At 44.4% G+C, this 19,184-nt stretch overlaps 1 protein-coding gene across 3 annotated transcripts in view; it reads left to right on the top strand.

The window, feature by feature from the left end:
- The window catches only part of LOC106588424 (gamma-enolase), a 22,227-nt gene extending 3,785 nt beyond the window's left edge, over positions 1 to 18,442 (top strand). Inside the window, exons 2-13 of one of the 3 annotated variants that reach the window (XM_045709271.2) lie at positions 253 to 442; positions 8,607 to 8,692; positions 8,892 to 8,987; positions 9,183 to 9,241; positions 9,613 to 9,682; positions 9,844 to 9,977; positions 10,212 to 10,434; positions 13,984 to 14,181; positions 14,615 to 14,816; positions 15,501 to 15,609; positions 15,751 to 15,809; positions 17,792 to 18,442. In XM_045709271.2, the coding sequence (XP_045565227.1) occupies positions 253 to 442; positions 8,607 to 8,692; positions 8,892 to 8,987; positions 9,183 to 9,241; positions 9,613 to 9,682; positions 9,844 to 9,977; positions 10,212 to 10,434; positions 13,984 to 14,181; positions 14,615 to 14,816; positions 15,501 to 15,609; positions 15,751 to 15,809; positions 17,792 to 17,861 (1,496 nt within the window). In that variant the 3' untranslated portion in view covers positions 17,862 to 18,442. Of the gene's footprint in view, positions 1 to 252; positions 443 to 6,635; positions 6,752 to 8,606; positions 8,693 to 8,891; positions 8,988 to 9,182; positions 9,242 to 9,612; positions 9,683 to 9,843; positions 9,978 to 10,211; positions 10,435 to 13,983; positions 14,182 to 14,614; positions 14,817 to 15,500; positions 15,610 to 15,750; positions 15,810 to 17,791 lie in introns of those variants that run through there. The other 2 variants (XM_045709273.2, XM_045709272.2) reach the window with 2 other exon arrangements.
- Positions 18,443 to 19,184: the final 742 nt, after the last annotated feature.

Genomic DNA, 19,184 nt, shown 5'->3' on the forward strand with positions numbered 1-19,184 from the left:
CGATGGCAGTCTCTGACTAAAGTATGTAGCGAATTCATTTAGTGTGAGTCGTCAGGAGAATAGCAGGGATGGGGCATGAACTTGCAGCTACAAGACAAGCTTGATACCTGTCCTGAAAGTACCATAACATTCAGACCCGTGCATTATAGAATAGATCTTTATTGTGCATTTTTTCAAAGGCTCAATGGCAGTAGGTGGTACCTGAGGTCTAAATGCCATCTCTTTCTCTCTCTCCACCTTTTTTCTTGTCAGCCCTAGGATTCAAACCGGCAAGCCTTCGGCTACTGGCCCGACTTTCTAACCTTGAGGCTACCCACGCCAACCCATACAGGATTGCTGACATACAGGGACGCTACATTAGGTTGGACTCTCTCAGGCAGCAATGGGAAGATGACCACAAGAGGGCACTGAAGTATGGGAAGCTGTGTGGTAGCAGCAAAGGGTGGGTACAACGGTCTCCAGACTACACACTCCGTCCAATAGTCAATAGTCTCTAAAGTGGTGTCCTAAGCTCTCCTTGTCACCTTTCCTACAGTGCCTTCGGAAAGTATTCAGACCCCTTGACCCTTTCCACACTTTGTTACGTTACAGCCTTATTCTAAAATTGATGAAATAAAAAAAATCCTTAGCAATCTACACACAATACCCCATTATGACAAAGTGAAAACAAGTTTTGAATTTTTTTGCAAATGTATTACAAATAAAAAATATAAATACATTATTTACAAAAGTATTAGGACCATTTGCTATGAGACTTGAAATTGAGCTCAGTTGCATCCTGTTTCCATTGATCATCCTTGAGATGTTTCTACAACTTGATTAGAGTCTACCTGTGATAAATTCAATTGATTGGACATGATTTGGAAAGGCACACACCTGTCTAGAAGATCCCACCATTGACAGTGCATGTCAGAGCAAAAACCAAGCCATTATGCTAAAGGAAATGTCCGTAGTGCTCCGAGACAGGATTGTGTCGAGGCACAGATCTGGGGAAGGGTACCAAAACATTTCTGCAGCATTGAAGTTCCCAAAGAACAGTGGCCTCCATCATTCTTAAATGGAAGAAGTTTGGAACCACCAAGACTCTTCCTAGAGCTGTCCGCCCGGCCAAACTGAACAATCAGGGGAGAAGGGCCTTGGCCAGGGAGGTGACCAAGATCCCAATGGTCACTCTGACAGAGCTCCAGACTTCCTCTGTGGAGATGGGAGAACCTTCCAGAAGGACAACCATCTCTACAGCACTCCACCAATCAGGCCTTTATTGTAGAGTGGCCAGACGGAAGCCACTCTTCAGATAAAGGCACATGACAGCCCGCTTGGAGATTGCCAAAAGGCACCTAAAGGACTCTCAGACCATGAGAAACAAGATTCTCTGGTCTGATGAAACCAAGATTGAACTCTTTGGCCTGAATGCCAAGTGTCACGTCTGGTGGAAACCTGGCACCATCACTACGGTGAAGCATGTTGGTGGCAGCATCATGCTGTGGGGATGTTTTTCAGCAGCAGGGACTGGGAGACTAGTCAGGATTGAGCGAACGATGAACGGAGCAAAGTACAGAGAGATCCTTGATGAAAACCTGCCTCAGAGCGCTCAGGACCTCAGGCTGGGCCGAAGATTTACCTTCCAACCGGACAACAACCCTAAGCACACAGCCAAGACAATGCACGAGTGGCTTCGGGACAAGTCTCTGAATGTCCTTGAGTGGCCCAGCCAGAGCCCGGACTTGAACCCTGTGCAGAAACGCTCCCCATCCGACTTGACAGAGCTTGAGAGGATCTGCAGAGAGGAATGGGAGAAACTCCCCAAATACAGTTGTGCTAATCTTGTAGCGTCATACCTAAGAAGACTCAAGGCTGTAAACGCTGCCAAAGGTACCTCAACAAAGTACTGAGTAAAGGGTCTAAATACTTATGTAAACGTGATATTTCATTTTTTTTTTTTTTTAATACATTAGCTACAATTTCTAAAAACCTGTTCTTGCTTTGTCATTATGGGGTATTGTGTGTCGACAAACACACCAAGACAGTTGTGAAGCTTTCAACAAAGCCTATCCTCAAAAAGTTCTACAACTGCACCATCGAGAGCATCCTGACTGGTTGCATCACTGCCTGGTATGGCAACTGCTCAGCCTCCGACCGCAAGGCACTACAGAGGGTAGTGCGTACAGCCCAGTACTCCACTGGGGCCAAGCTTCCTGCCATCCTGGACCTCTATACCAGGCGGTGTTAGAGGAAGGCCCTAAAAATTGTCAAAGACTCCAGCCACCCTAGTCATAGTTTGTTCTCTCTGCTACCGCACGGCAAGCGGTAACAGAGCGCCAAGTCTAGGTCCAAAAGGCTTCTTAACAGCTTCTACCTCCAAGCCATAAGACTCCTGAACAGCTAATCAAATGGCTACCCAGACTATTTGCATTGTCCCCCCCCCCCTTTATGCTGCTGCTACTCTCTGTTTATTACCCCCTGTATATAGCCTCGCTACTGTTCTTTTTCTGCTGCTCTTTAATTATTTGTTACCTACATTTTATACTAATCTATTTTTTACTTAACACTTTTTCTTAACTGCACTGTTGGTTAAGGGCTCGCAAGTAAGCATTTCACTGTAAGGTCTACACCTGTTGTATTCGGCGCATGTGACAGATAACATTTGATTTGATTTAGATTGATGAGGGGAAAAACAATTCAATCAATTATAGAATAAGGCCCTAACAAAATGTGGAAAAAGTCAAGGGGTCTGAATACTTTCCCGAAGGCACTGTATATCTGAACTGATTTTTAAAAACTAGACAAGCGACAGCCATTGGCTCATAGACCACATCCACCATATTGCTTTTATCAATCCAATTTCCAGATCACAACGAAGGATACAGAGACAGGAGGAGCAGGAAGCCACTTTAGACCCCTGATATGAAGGCACAGTTCAAGGCAGAAAAGAAACGAGAAGGACATAAGACATCTGGACAATGTGGAGCTAGTGTAGTGTATCTGATAAATTTGGTAGTATAGGAATTCTGCAGTCCACTCATTTTTCGATACACCTGCAAACAAAGCTACCCATGCATAGCCTGGCACACCCCCTCGTCATCCAGAATCCACCTATACAGTGGGGGGAAAAGTATTTGATCCCCTGCTGATTTTGTACATTTGCCCACTGACAAAGAAAGGATCAGTCTATAATTTTAATGGTAGGTTTATTTGAACAGTGAGAGACAGAATAACAACAAAAATATCCAGAAAAATGCATGTCAGAAATGTTATAAATAGATTTGCATTTTAATGAGGGAAATAAGTATTTGACCCCCTCTCAATCAGAAAGATTTCTGGCTCCCAGGTGTCTTTTATACAGGTAACGAGCTGAGATTATGCGCACACTTTTAAAGGGAGTGCTCCTAACCTCAGCTTGTTACCTGTATAAAAGACACCTGTCCACAGAAGCAATCAATCAATCAGATTCCAAACTCTCCACCATGGCCAAGACCAAAGAGCTCTCCAAGGATGCCAGGGACAAGATTGTAGACCTACACAAGGCTGGAATGGGCTACAAGACCATCGCCAAGCAGCTTGGTTAGAAGGTGACAACATTTGGTGCGATTATTCGCAAATGGAAGAAACACAAAAGAACTGTCAATCTCCCTCGGCCTGGGGCTGCAATAATCATGAGAACGGTGAGGAATCAGCCCAGAACTACACGGGAGGATCTTGTCAATGATCTCAAGGCAGCTGGGACCATAGTCACCAAGAAAACAATTGGTAACACACTACGCCGTGAAGGACTGAAATCCTGCAGCGCCCGCAAGGTCACCCTGCTCAAGAATACATATACATGCCTGTCTGAAGTTTGCCAATGAACATCTGAATGACTCACAGGACAACTGGTGAAAGTGTTGTGGTCAGATGAGACCAAAATGGAGCTCTTTGACATCAACTCAACTCGCCGTGTTTGGAGGAGGAGGAATGCTGCCTATGACCCCAAGAACACCATCTCCACCGTCAAACATGGAGGTGGAAACATTATGCTTTGGGGGTGTTTTTCTGCTAAGGGGACAGGACAACTTCACCACATCAAAGGGATGATGGACCGGGCCATGTACCGTCAAATCTTGGGTGAGAACCTCCTTCCCTCAGCCAGGGCATTGAAAATGGGTCATGGATGGGTATTCCAGCATGACAATGACCCAAAACACACGGCCAAGGCAACAAAGGAGTGGCTCAAGAAGAAGCACATTAAGGTCCTGGAGTGGCCTAGCCAGTCTCCAGACCTTAATCCCATAGAAAATCTTTGGAGGGAGCTGAAGGTTCGAGTTGCCAAATGTTAGCCTCGAAACCTTAATGACTTGGAGAAGATCTGCAAAGAGGAGTGGGACAAAATCCCTCCTGAGATGTGTGCAAACCTGGTGGCCAACTACAAGAAAGGTCTGACCTCTGTGATTGCCAACAAGGGTTTTGCCACCAAGTACTAAGTCATGTTTTGCAGAGGGGTCAAATACCTATTTCCCTCATTAAAATGCAAATCATTTTAGACATGCGTTTTTCTGGATTTTTTTGTTGTTATTCTGTCTCTCACTGTTCAAATAAACCTACTATTGAATGTATAGACTGATAATTTATTTGTAAGTGGGCAAACGTACAAAATCAGCAGGGGATCAAATACTTTTTTCCCCCCCACTGTAGAAAGTAATGTGTCCATGAATCTCGACATGAATCTGGAAACGATAGAGGATGGTTAGAAGCTAGAGCGTTAACACCAATGCATTATCTCACTCACTCACTCACACACACACACACACACACACACACACACACACACACACACACACACACACACACACACACACACACACACACACACACACACACACACACACACACACACACACACACTGCCCTATGAGAGAAGTCCATTCAGACTCCCCTTACTGACACACTGGCTCTCTGTCCACTGGCCTCCCATACACCCCTGTGCCTCCCCTGACATCTGCACCTCCTCTGGCTCCCTCTCTCCTCACAAATAACACACACACACACACACATACAGAACAACCCCACTCTCACATTCACACTCCCCAGACAAACATAGCAAAAGGAAAAGGAGGAAATGAGAGAAAGGAGGATGGGACAGCAGCAGCTGTGTGGACTGAAACAGAGGTTGGAGAACCAGACGTGTGACCAGAGGGCGGAGGAAGTGTTGTCAATCAACCATGATTAAAATAGCAGTTGGATAGAGGCACTTTCCTTGTACAGTTCTCTCTCTCTCTGAGTGAGATGGGTGTCAAGGACATTGTTGTTGTTGTTGTATTCCAAAGATAATCCCATTTTTACTTGACCATTTATTTATAGAATTATAGATCTCTCACTCTCCTTTGTCTAGGCATACACACCCACACCACACCACACACACACACACGTACATGCATGCACAGGAATGCACACACACACAAATGCACATACACAGCAATGCGCACACACGCATGTGCTCCCGAGTGGCGCAGCGGTCTAAGGCACTGCATCTCAGTGCAAGAGGCGTCACTACAGTCCCTGGTTCGATTCCAGGCTGTATCACATCGGGCCGGGATTGGGAGTCTCATAGGGCGGCGGACAATTGGCCGGGTCTGGCCGGGGTAGGCCGCCATTGTAAATAAGAATTTGTTCTTAACTGACTTGCCTTGTTTAAATAAAGGTTTGATTAAAAATAAATAAATAAATGTGCACACAAACACACACACGCTGTTTCACCCACACCGCCTGTCTATCTGTATAACCATCAAGCAGTCCTAAAACATTAAACTCTTCCAGTAATCAACAAATTGCTATTTTTTAAGGGCATTACTTTTCATGGAGGGTTTTGCATATAAGCACATCTTAAAGCAAAATACATTTGAAATGTGTTGGTATTTCTTACGTGTAATTGTTCTCTTACAGTTTACAAACATTTTTCAAACAACAAGATAATAGTAGTAATTTCGATATATGCTATAGAATGGGGAATACATTCAATGTTTCCAAATCCACTTTGATGCTGTAACAGTGCAACATTGCCGTTCATTGTTTAGTGCCTATACAGTTAGTCATATATAAGAAGTGGTATACGCTGTAGGTGCATCATTGCTGAGCCAGTGTTTAGTATAGATGATGCAATGGTGTACAGTATATGAATGGTGCCTTGTATACAGACTACACAGCCTTAACAGCATCATGAAAGAAAGAGACAGATGAGAGATGAGAGGGAAAGAGAGATGAGAGAGGGAAAGAGAGATGTAGAGAGATGAGAGGGAAAGAGAAACATGAGAGCGGTAAAGAGATGAGAGTGGGAAAGAGAGATGAGAGAGGTAAAGAGAGATGAGGGGTGAAGAGAGATGAGAGAGATGGAAAGAGATGAGAGAGAGCGAGAAGGGGTAGACAGACCACTTCCTCCTTCCCCTCTCTATTTTTACCGCTGATTTGCAGTTCAAAATGCAGCACCCTGTCTTTTTCTCTCCAATCCACCTCTCCTCCATCCCTCTTTCTGTCTAATTAATCAATCTTCCCCACTCCCTTCCCTCTCTCGCTCCTCTTTTCTCAGCCTCTTTTTGTGAGTCATCCCGTCATCCCCTCCCCCTTCTGTCATACATTTGACCCCCACCCTCTGTTTTCCTCCTCTCTGCTCTCCCTCTCTCTCTCTCTGTTTCTCCCCCTTCCTCTCTCTGTTTGTCTCCCTCTCTCATCCGTCTCTCCAGTATTTTCTGGCTTTCCCTATTAGGCGGAACACAAACGGCAGGTAACGATGGAAAATCCTCATTCTCTTCTCTCCCTCTTCCACTCTCTTTTTTTCATTCTCCAGGCTGTCATCCCCTGTTTTATTCCTGCATCTTGTATTGATTGCCTCCCAGTAGCAGAGATGTGCTGGGTTGGAGTAGGTCGTGGTGATGGTGAGGATGCTGCTTGCTTAGTGCTGTATGTGAGGCATTACGGTTGTGTATGCTAACTAATGTGTCAGCCCTGCCTGGCTCTGGGTTCGAGGTGTTATATTGATTCACTGTGAGTGTGTGTTTGTGTACTGTGTGATACGTGTGTGTCAGTTTGTATTAGAGCATTTGTGTCTGGGTTTTTTGAAGTTGCCTCAGTGCATGATCTGTGTGTGTGTATGGAGAAAATGTGATTGTGTTTGAGCTAGTGCGTGTGTGTGTGTGTGTGTGTGTGTGTGTGTGTGCCATGCGTTAGACTGGTCTCCATGCGTCTGTCCAATCGGTGCCACTCCTGCGAAAATGATCCTTCTGTGTCCCTCTCTCTCTCCCTTCCTGCTCTCCTTTTTACTCAACCATCCCTCTCTCCTCCTCCTCTATCCCTCCATCTCTGAATCTCCTCTCTTCTTCAGCCAAAAGGAGGGATTTAATGATTTATCTATTTTTCTCCCCATCGCCTCACCCCTCCCTCCCTGCCTCCCCTCCCTCCCTCCCTCCCTCCCTCCCTCCCTCCCTCCCATCATGCTCTCTCTGGTTATTTGTGCTGAGCGCTGCAATCTTCAGGAGGTGCGGTGTGGACATGGGTGTCCTCATGCTGCACACTGCTGGGAGGGAGGGGTTATATAACTTACAGCTGCATTCATGTATGAGTCACGATAATGGATGGGGCTGATTGGCTGAAAGTGGATAGGGATTTATGCATATTGTGGCCCCATTAACCTCTATCACAAGCATTTAAATGAAGAACATAAGGAAAAATTAATTCATAGTTGCTGAAAAGTATGTATAATATATTTCTGCACTACAACCATTTCAGTGAAAAACATACAGCGACATTCATACATTTTTACACAGTAATGGCTGACAGAATGTCATGGAATAGAGCTGTAAGTGTACAAGGGCTTATTATTCAGCGCACTATATTTCAGTTGTCATTTCAGTTGCTGTAACATTTCAGTCTTTCTGTAAAGACCGGAGATTATATAGCTGTGCAGTTCTGTAGGGATCCATGTTATTTTGTTAATTCAAATAAGTGAGCAATTAGCAACAAAGACTGTCAGAGACTATTAATAAGGAACGTTATGACATCATATGGTACAGCATAGGGCAGGGATGGGCACTCGTCATGAGGAGCCGCAGTGGCTCGCGGGTCTGCGTACCCACATCCATACCAACATATAAATCCTAGCCTTTTAGCCTGTGGATTTATGGGTAATGCTTGACACGGTGAGCGCTGACAGTCCAATCTTGACCAATGGCGGTGACGGATTCCCTGTGTCTCGTGGAGTTGTGAGCCAAGTGACTAGGAACGATGACGTCGTTTCGCTCGAGTCACCGGCCGTCCACAGATTCCACACCCGATAGCGACGTAGTGTCTGAGTGAGCCATGTTTTAGCATCATGGACTTATATTTTAGTCTGGTCCTTTTACCGTGGTAATAGCTCCATCTGACTTCCTGGTACACGAAGCATTGTAAAATCTGGGGGTAACTCTTTCATAAATCATAATGGTTTATAGCAACCGTAATGTCACTCTCTGCACACTTCGTTTGCACTCCCATTATGCACTTCCTTACTGTATGTGCAAATGCAATGGTAAAAATAGAGGCACTTGATCTCTCTCTCTTTCTCTCCCCCCCCTTCTCTCTCTCTCTCTCTCTCTCTTTCACAGGATGTCGATTGTCAGCATCGTTGCGAGGGAGATCCTAGACTCCCGGGGAAACCCCACAGTGGAGGTGGACCTGTGCACAGAGAAAGGTGACCCCTCTCAAGCCTGTCTACAAAGCGTAGTATCGAACCGTACAAAGAGTGTTAAGATTAGCCAAAGGCTACAATCAAATTCTTAAGAGCGTCGCCGTCTAAGGCCTCGTACTATTTCCCGGATCATTCCCCTCTAACGTCACTCTCTCTGTTGCCATCTCTTACACCTCCATCCCTCTCTTTCTGTCTCTCTCAGGTCTTTTCAGGGCTGCAGTGCCCAGCGGAGCGTCCACAGGCATCTATGAGGCTCTAGAGCTGAGGGATGGAGACAAGAGCCGCTACAAGGGCAAAGGTTTGTTTGTGTGTGTGTGTGTGTGTGTGTGTGTGTGTGTGTGTGTGTGTGTGTGTGTGTGTGTGTGTGTGTGTGTGTGTGTGTGTGTGTGTGTGTGTGTGTGTGTGTGTGTATATCTAATGCTTGAGTAAACAGAATGATGTTGGTCCCTCCTTCCCCATCTTCTCTCCCATCTGCCTTCTTTCTCTGCTCTAGGTGTGCTCAAGGCAGTGGGCCACATCAATGAAACTCTGGCTCCAGCCCTCATAGCATCGGTGAGTTGGAGGACTGTGATTTGGACATGTTTTGTCAGCTAGGTGACAGTCATCATGTTTTCGTGTGAGTGCATATTGATTTGCAGATGAGAGAGAGAGACATTGGGCTGCGGTTATAGAACGTAAATATAGAAATGAGCTGAACATCTTACAACTCAATGATTCTATACAACCAAATCTGTTATATATATGATCTGTGCAAGAGGGAATACTTTTGAGGGTTTGGGTCATTGGTGGCTGCAAATATGAGATATTTCTTGTGTGCAGATATGTCGCGGGTCATCCATCCATTTGTTGAATTAGAAAATTGGTCCTCGATATGCTTATAATATGCTTATAAAGGAGTTGTGTAAATATGACGTGTCCCATAGGGTATCAGTGTTGTGGAGCAGGAGCAACTGGACAACACGATGATTGAAATGGATGGCACAGAGAACAAGTGTGAGTCTCCCGGGTTCCTACCAAAGAAACATAACAAATGTGTCAAGATGTATCCCCCAATCAGTTCAGGTCCACCATCAACTGAGAGAATGGGCTTTTGTCTGCACCCGGATTTTGGTAGACCATTTTGAAATTTGTCACATTTGCTTCCTCGTCGACAGCTCAGTTTGGTGCTAATGCTATCCTGGGAGTCTCCCTGGCCATTTGCAAGGCTGGTGCAGCAGAAAAAGAGGTCCCCCTGTACCGTCACATCGCTGACCTGGCGGGAAACACAGAGCTGGTACTCCCAGTTCCAGTAAGACACTACTTATATAACGGTTATACCAGAGAAGGTGTAGCAGTAGCATAATAACAATGATTCAACACTGAAACAGTCATTGTGTAAATGGTTTTACCATAATGGTATGTATGATAAAACGAGCATATACTGTATATGAAAAATATATGGGAAATTAGAAACTGTACCTGCTGAACATGGGTATTGGCCTAACTGCTAATATCCCTTTGTCTCCTCTCATCTCCGTCCCAGGCATTCAACGTGATCAACGGAGGCTCCCACGCAGGCAACAAGCTAGCCATGCAGGAGTTCATGGTACTTCCTGTCGGGGCGGAGTCTTTCAGGGACGCGCTTCGGGTGGGCTCCGAGCTGTACCACACGCTCAGGGGGGTGATCCAGGAGAAGTACGGCCAGGACGCTACCAACGTGGGCGACGAGGGGGGGTTCGCCCCCAATATCCTGGAGAACAGTGAGGGTAAGTGCAGCAGAGTTCATTTAGAACCCCAGTCTTGTGACCTGTAAGCGCAGTTTTCACCCTCGGTCTACAGGGATTTTATAGTTGATTTAATGGTTAAAACGTTGGATTACCCGAGCAAGACATCTCCGGTACAAATCCAACCATAGGATATCCATGGCACTTTACTTCATCTTGGGTCATGTTCATAACGTACCAAACACAAGAAAGCAGTATGGACTACTCCGTTTTTGTTTTCTGTTTCAAAACATTTTGCTGTGTGCCCCACTGAACACTACTCTTGTAACAATTTAACCAGGGTTCAAATTATACATGCTCTTGGGGGTAGGGCTGTTGCATCGTTTAGTCACGGTAATTAGTCTTCTCCAAGCTCTGATGCTGCTGATGGTCATTAGTAGCCTACTAAACTTGCTAACTGCCTGGTACTCACCACTCTATTGTCCCTCTAATCACTCTGACATCAATGCAAATGTCATCGACTATCTAATCAAACACTTCATGAGAGCTCATGTTGCGCAACATTTCTATAGGCTATGCAATTACGTATGAAAACATGATGACGGCCTCTATTAAAAAGAGGAGGATCCCATCAGCTTTTTATAGGCTAGGCCTACTATGTTTATTTCTCAACTCCTAATACTAAGCACATTGCTTATCTTTACAACAGGAGTATAGCCTACCTAGATGGCATGAAAATGAACCAAGGTAAAAGCGATCCTCCATTCGCTATTTAAGATGTATTTTTTCCCCTGCCCCTGTTTCGAGATAGGCGCATGATAACGGTCCATTCTAAATCAAAACACATTTCACACATATTATTTAGTATATGTAAAGGTAAGATTAAATCAAGAATAGTCTGATGGGTGATATTAACCTATCACTTTTGAATTACTGTGATAATTATATATTATCACTTGTGAATGATGCCCAGCATAAGGCAAGAGACAATGCCCTTTTTTGTGCATCTTTATAGAATCATAGTCGCACACCTCTTTTAGCCTCACCTATAGGCCTATATGTTTTGATAAGGTTTGTATCACAACTAAAGTGGCCAAATAACTTCTTAAAAATAAGCACATTCATCTGCTTTATAAGGGGTGTAGAGCCTAACTGGCATATATAAGCGTGTGAGTTTCAAGTTTGGGGAAGCTAATTTTCATCATAAAAATGCACCTTTATAATAAAAGCATTACATGCATAATCACATTTTGATAATGCTGTTTTCCCGCTAATGCTTATAGCCTACTGCTGTTTATACATTTCTGCGCTTATAATGTGAAGAAATAGCCAAATGTTTTTATTTTATTTTATTTAACCTTTATTTAACTAGGCAAGTCAGTTAAGAACAAATTCTTATTTACAATGACGGCCTACCCAGGCCAAACTCGGACGACACTGGGCCAATTGTGTGCCGCCCTATGGGACTCCCAATCACGGCCGAATGTGATTCAGCCTGGATTCGAACCAGGGACTGTAGTGACATCTCTTGCACTGAGATGCAGTGCCTTAGACCGCTGTTTATCAACATTTTAAGCTAAACGCTCTGATCTGTTGCGTCAGCTACAAAGCTTAATTTTTTGGGGGGGGATGCTAGTAGTTGTATTAATTTGGGATCTATCACATCCCACAACTGTCCCAGACTATGTTTGGAATATTTATTACTCGCACAGAATAGGTAAACTTTTGTACTATGGGGGATAGTAGATTGACATAGGCTAGTGCTTTTTCTGTTCATTAGGCCTACTCATGTTGTTGGCTGATGAAAAGTAAATGTGGACAGTTCTACCAGTATCTTCAATATGCACCTCGGAATTGGATAAGGATGTGCACAGTTGCGTCTCCTATGTGTCTGTCTTCACTTGTAGCCTGTGAGAAAGACCCGATAACATGATGGAGAGCGATGTGAGTGAGAGGTGCTTTGGCGAGTGCAGCACTCAGGGAGAAGGGCACAACGCAGCACTCCGGGACAAGGGCACAACGCAGCACTCCGGGACAAGGGCACAACGCAGCACTCCGGGACAAGGGCACAAACGGGCACAACGGCCACACAAAGGGGAGCTGCCGTGAAATTTGAGGCATTATCAAGTGCTTGTCAAATTGTGAACGAGACTGATGAATTGTGTACAGCCTGCGCAAAAAAAAGCAGAGCTCATATCTTTCAACCGACTTTAAAAAAATCATCATTAGAGTCTTATCATGCAGCTTTACAATGTATTACAAATCAAAACATATAGCCCAACATTTGTAGAACAACTAAAGTTACATATACCTATTTCTATGTTATCCGCTCAACAAAGAATAGTCGCATCTGCACACTCCCTCAAATCGTTTGGAGAAAATATCTTTCTCTTTTATTCAGCTTTGTTCAATTGTATTCTTCATACTATAAAATAATGCCATGGAATTCTAAGAAAATCTTGTCTGCTAAATAAACTACTGTAGCCCACAGCCATTTGGCATAGCCAGATGAGGACCTAACATAAGTACAACTGCTATGCTATTCTGTTCTTCTGAAATAGATAACATTTTCTTCATATCATGCTTCTTTACACCTGTCTAAAATAAATAATGGATTTATTGTGAAGGTGTAGGCTATATTACATGGATTTATTAGACTTTTTCAAATGTAGATGTTCCAAAGGTCTGCATCAGTGGCTTGTAGGCTGTGTGTGGAAGCCAGGAGATGCTAAATGTGTTTATGTTAATTAACGGTCAATTACCGTGAGACCGACAGTTATTTCCTTGACAATCACCGGCTGACAAAATTCCACGGTCACCACAGTCATACTTGGGAGCACTGAAAATAGTGGACTGTACCAATATTAATATTTTGGTTGCCCACATTCTGTATGGGCATTTACACCAATAGACAAATCGTTTCACCCACAATCTAGCCTTTGCTGCGATGTCTATGGGACAACAGCAGCCATAAATCTAAAATGGGGTTAGAGATAAAATCATAAAACTAAGGTGGTATGCTTTAATGAGTTTCCAACCTGCCTCTGGTACAGTGTCTGCCCATCTGTGTGTTCGTCACGTGTCCTCCTCAAGGCTTTCTTTGAACTAACTGTGTGTGTGTGTGTGTGTGTGTGTGAGAGAGAGATAACCCTGGGCTTGGGGAAAGAGTAATGCCGCTATCCCACTATTGAAGAAGTAGCTAGGTGTGACAGGAAGTCGAAACCCTGGCAAGATCAAAAAGAAGTGTGAAAAGCCTAAAGGAGCGTCAGCTGTAGGCTCTTATAATAGATTTTTGGTCTGTAGTATCTCTCAAGCATCGAGAACAGAATCGTGTGTGTATTCATGCAACCTTTCTGCCTCACTCTCGACCCCACTCTAGCTTGGATACTTGACTATTTCTGCATTCAGCAACACAGCAGTATCATGTCACCAAACAAGCAACAAGACAAGTAGGCTAAAGTAAAAACAGAGTGGTCCACAGGCTTGGTAGAGTCTACCCTTACACCCTTCCTCTCTCGTTCTCTATCTCCGCCCAACACTTATCTTTCTTTCCTCCCATCCTCCCCTCCCTCTTTCCGTCCCTCCCCTCAGCGTTGGAGCTGATAAAGACAGCCATCGAGAAAGCGGGCTTCACGGATAAGGTGGTGATCGGGATGGATGTGGCGGCGTCCGAGTTCTACCGCCAGGGGAAGTACGACCTGGACTTCAAGTCTCCTCCGGACGCTGACAGGCACATCAGCGGAGAGGAGCTGTCAGACATCTACCAAGGCTTCGTTAACGACTACCCAGGTAGGCAGACAGTCACCTGACACCTATTGGATTCCTAATTCAATCTGACATGAATTTGATTGATTGATTGATTTTATTTGAGATACAAAAAAATACACAGTGCATAATTTTTTAAAAACTAGACATGGATGACACAAAAAAAAGTCAATGAGGTCCCTTGACTGATTCAATTAATTTGTTTCAATTCAGATCCATTCAATTCAATTCAATTATAGAGGCAACAGGCTGATCCTACATTTACATTCAAAAGAGAAGTTCAAGGTCATATCTACCTTCATGTTGAAAGATCCCACAACACATTTCTTCTTACAACACTATGGCTGTCTACTGCTTTGCTCCCTATTGAAAAACCTCCGTTCCAAACCACGACTGAGTACATGTCCCAACTGAGTGTGCACTCCACTAAACCCTTCTCCCCTTGTCCTCTTTGTAGTGGTGTCCATCGAGGACCCGTTTGACCAGGACGACTGGGCCGCCTGGTCCCGCCTCACGGCTTCCGTGGGCATCCAGGTTGTCGGGGACGACCTGACGGTGACCAATCCCAAGAGGATAGAGAAGGCTGCCGAGGAGCGGGCCTGCAACTGCCTACTGCTCAAAGTCAACCAGATCGGCTCTGTCACCGAAGCCATCCAGGCGTAAGTGACCCCACGTCACAAGACCCCACGTCACATGACCTGTCAATAAATCCCTTTGACATCTATATATCAATCATCAAGCCAATCTGTCGATCTCGGTTACTGCTAGGCCAGGCTAAATTGTCCTTGCAAAAGAGATTACCTGGTAATATATAAGAGAAACACTATGATGATCTATAACAAGGTTATGTAGCCCTTATGACGTAGGTAGGGTTCAAGTAAAGTGTGACGTCAGTCATGCACATTTATGTAGCCGTCAATCATCAAGTCTGTCTCTTGGCCAGGTTGAGAGTCCTTGAAAAAGAGATCATCTCAATGGCAGTTACCTACTTATATAAAAGATCATTGATTTAAGAAAATAATTAGCTTTTTTTTTTACATTCGTATGATCATCAATCAGCCATATTTATATAGCCAACACTTTACTTCCATCTATATACTTGTAAAATGTTACAACACTCATAGCCATCAATCATTGACATTTTACAGCTATCCATCATCTATAACTGTTGTCAATCTTGACCGAAAGTACAGCCAACAGTCCTTCAAAGTCGTTTAATTAAAATGTATTAATATAGCCATCAATCATACATTTACTTTATTCTCCGAGCCCCCACCTTCGTTTCTCTCTCTCTCTATCCCTCTCTATATATAGCTGCCTGACACCTTCTCTCTCTCTCTCAGGTGTAAGCTGGCCCAGGCCAATGGCTGGGGGGTGATGGTCAGTCACCGTTCGGGGGAGACAGAGGACACTTTCATCGCTGACCTGGTGGTGGGGCTCTGCACTGGACAGGTACTCACTCACTCACTCAGAAAGACATGCGGAGCGTCCCGTACAGACACAGAAGACCCCAACCATTATACAAATCAGACCACAATATTGTATCGCTTTCACTAAATCTGTTCTAATTCTGTCTCTCTCTCTCTCTCTCAGATTAAGACAGGAGCCCCATGTAGATCTGAAAGGCTGGCCAAGTACAACCAGCTCATGAGGTCAGAGGTCAAACATGATCCTCTTTAGCTATCCCTCCGAATTGTACTCAGTGGCTTATATTGCTTCTTGTGAAAGCATACTGCTTTTTCACAATTCCTGACATTTAATCCTAGTAAAAATTCCCTGTCTTAGGTCAGTTAGGATTACCACTTTATTTTAAGAATGTGAAATGTCAGAACAATAGTAGAGCGAATGATTTATTTCAGCTTTTATTTCTTTCATCACATTCCCAGTGGGTCGGAAGTTTACATACACTCAATTTGTATTTGGTAGCATTGCCTTTAAATTGTTTAACTTGGGTCAAACGTTTCGGGTAGCCTTCCACAAGCTTCCCACAATAAGTTGGGTGAATTTTGGCCCATTCCTCCTGACAGAGCTGGTGTAACTGAGTCAGGTTTGTAGGCCTCCTTGCTCGCACGCGCTTTTTCAGCTCTGTCCACAAATTTTCTATGGGATTGAGGTCAGGGCTTTGTGATTGCCACTCCAATACCTTGACTTTGTTGTCCTTAAGCCATTTTGCCACAACTTTGGAAGTATGCTTGGGGTCATTGTCCATTTGGAAGACCCATTTGCGACCAAGCTTTAACTTCCTGACTGATGTCTTGAGATGTTACTTCAATATATCCACATAATTTTCCTCCCTCATGATGCCATCTATTTTGTGAAGTGCACCAGTCCCTCCTGCAGCAAAGCACCCCCACAACATGATGCTGCCACCCCCGTGCTTCACGGTTGGGATGGTGTTCTTCGGCTTGCAAGCCTCCCCCTTTTTCCTCCAAACATAACGATGGTCATTATGGCCAAACAGTTCTATTTTCGTTTCATCAGACCAGAGGACATTTCTCCAAAAAGTACCATCTTTGTCCCCATGTGCAGTTGCAAACCGTAGTCTGGCTTTTTTTATGGCGGTTTTGGAGCAGTGGCTTCTTCCTTGCTGAGCACCCTTTCAGGTTATGTCAATATAGGACTTGTTTTACTGTGGATATAGTACTTTTGTACCCGTTTCCTCCAGCATCTTCACAAGGTCCTTTGCTGTTGTTCTGGGATTGATTTGCACTTTTCGCACCAAAGTACGTTCATCTCAAGGAGACAAAGTGTAAGTGTAAAGGACGTCACGCTGCTTTCTTAGCGAGTACCACTTCCTCCCGATTCGGCCCATACGTGGCGCGACCTCGGGACCTCTGCCACACAAACACACGTGACCGTCCTCCCTCCAGCGTCTTAGCGGATCGGGCCACCTCAAATGAGGCGGCGCAAGCAGGACAGTTCAAGCTGAGGTGTAGGTTTCACACATCCCCACGTGCTACACAAGCATGAACGTGTACTATAGCTGTACTATGTAGAGACCAACAAGCTCCTGGTCAACAATCCCTAAAAGTAAGAATAGGAGTAGGACAACGTTGCCCCTAGACACTGATCTAACGGCAGTTTCACATTCCACCCTCAATGGTTCAAGGTCAGGTTAGTACTCAGTTACAGTAAACTGAATCTAGTCCTGTATCTACATATAAGAGCGTAGCTCAGAGCGTAGCCAAGAGCATATTCCCACATATCCCATTCTAAACAAGCGTCGCAAAGCTAACTGCTGTGACGTGCATGCTAACGACACGCCAGTGTCACCCCATGTGTGAGAGCCAGTCAGAGCACGGAGAGCACCTGGGATCCGCTGTGTAATCCCATTGGGCTCTTAGCAGGACAGGGGAGGGAGGGCCTCTTAAACAATGACAGCACCATTAACAGCCATTATAACACCCTGACCACTGGGCTAATGGTTCCAGTTTGGAGTTACATGAGATTGCAGCTCCTATAACCCCTGATGATCACTGGGTTAATAGTTACGGGTGGAGGTGTATATAACCACAGACCTAGGATCAGATTGCCTGGGCTTTTACCTTGAGCAAATGGATGTCAGATACAAATTCAGTTCACATGCATTTACCTGTTCTATTTCCCTCCTTGTCCATTCTGTTGGTCTCTTTAGGATCGAGGAGGAGTTGGGGGATCAAGCTCGCTTTGCAGGCTATAACTTCAGAAACCCCACTGCCCTGTGAGACTAGACAGACACATCGCCGCCAACCATATGCACAGAGCCACTAAGCAACATGAGATGCACAGTTACTTTGAGGCACAAAGACAGATGGACAGATAAAGATATAAAGAGACCGACCGACACACACAAGTGTAGATATGAAGCCTGAAGTGCACCTAAGAAAGACAGGTATGAGTGTCAAAGACAAAATTAAACACAACGTTGTATACAAAAAAAGTAACACTCCGACTGGTGGCTGACAAGGACAGACTAACTACAGGCTGACTGAGAAAAAAACACACATTGTATTGCAGTTGTGTTTGCTCTCATTCACCCATGACACAAAACTGCACTCTCCCTCCTTCGTCCTCTTCTCCACTTTCCTTTCCTGGCTCTGCAGTCATCCCTTGTTTTTGTTGTTTCTTTGTTACTTCCACACGCTCTCCTGGTGTTGGTATGATTGCAGGAATTGGCCTGTTCCTCCATGCTTGTCCCGGTTTCCTCTTTGCCTACTTTTCTTTGGTTACTCTGGCAATAGAATTGCTGTGTTGAAAGACAGAACGCCTGTCATGAAAAAAATGTGAAATAAAATGGTACAGTCTCTTTTTTGTATTAATATCAAAGTGTTGTACAAATCTAGGATCGGCCCCCCCTTTTGTTATACAAAAATGGCAGATCAGCATTTGGGGGCAAACTCTTCCCACATCATTACCTACACACAAATGTAAATTACTGATGTTAAAACCTTTTCTGGTTCTACAACCAATGTACATCTGCGTGCTGTACTTGTAGTTCTCAATTTACGGCGCTGGATGCCACAGTATGCTCCCACTATCCCACACAGAACAGATGACAAATACTTGCTGTAACACAATTTCATGTTTGGCAAGTGAATTGATTATACCATATTGTTACCATTTGTAAACTATTTAGCTAGTGTAAAGTTACTGTATCTTAGCTAACAATTATTACTCATCTATAAGGGATACTTCAGGATGTTGGCAATGAAACCCTTTATCTACTTCCCCAGAGTCACATACACTGGTGGATACCATTTTTATGTCTGAAGGGAGTTTGGGCTGCCTGTGTAAATGAGGTAGTTTCATGAGCCAATGCTAACTAGCATTAGCGCAATGACGAAGTCTACAGGAACAGCTAGTGGTTCCCCATAGACTTCCAGTCATTGCGCTAACACTAGTTAGCAGCTTCCTTCAATCTGAACGCAGAGATAAAAATGGTATCCACGAGTTCACCTCTCTGGGGAAGTAGATAGCCGAAATTCTCAAAGTATCCCTTAAAAAAAAAAAAAAATTGGGTTGACTACACTTTCAGGATTACAAGACAG

Source organism: Salmo salar, chromosome 27 (genome assembly GCF_965601325.2).
Source record: "Salmo salar chromosome 27, fSalSal1, whole genome shotgun sequence".
NCBI lineage: Eukaryota > Metazoa > Chordata > Actinopteri > Salmoniformes > Salmonidae > Salmo > Salmo salar.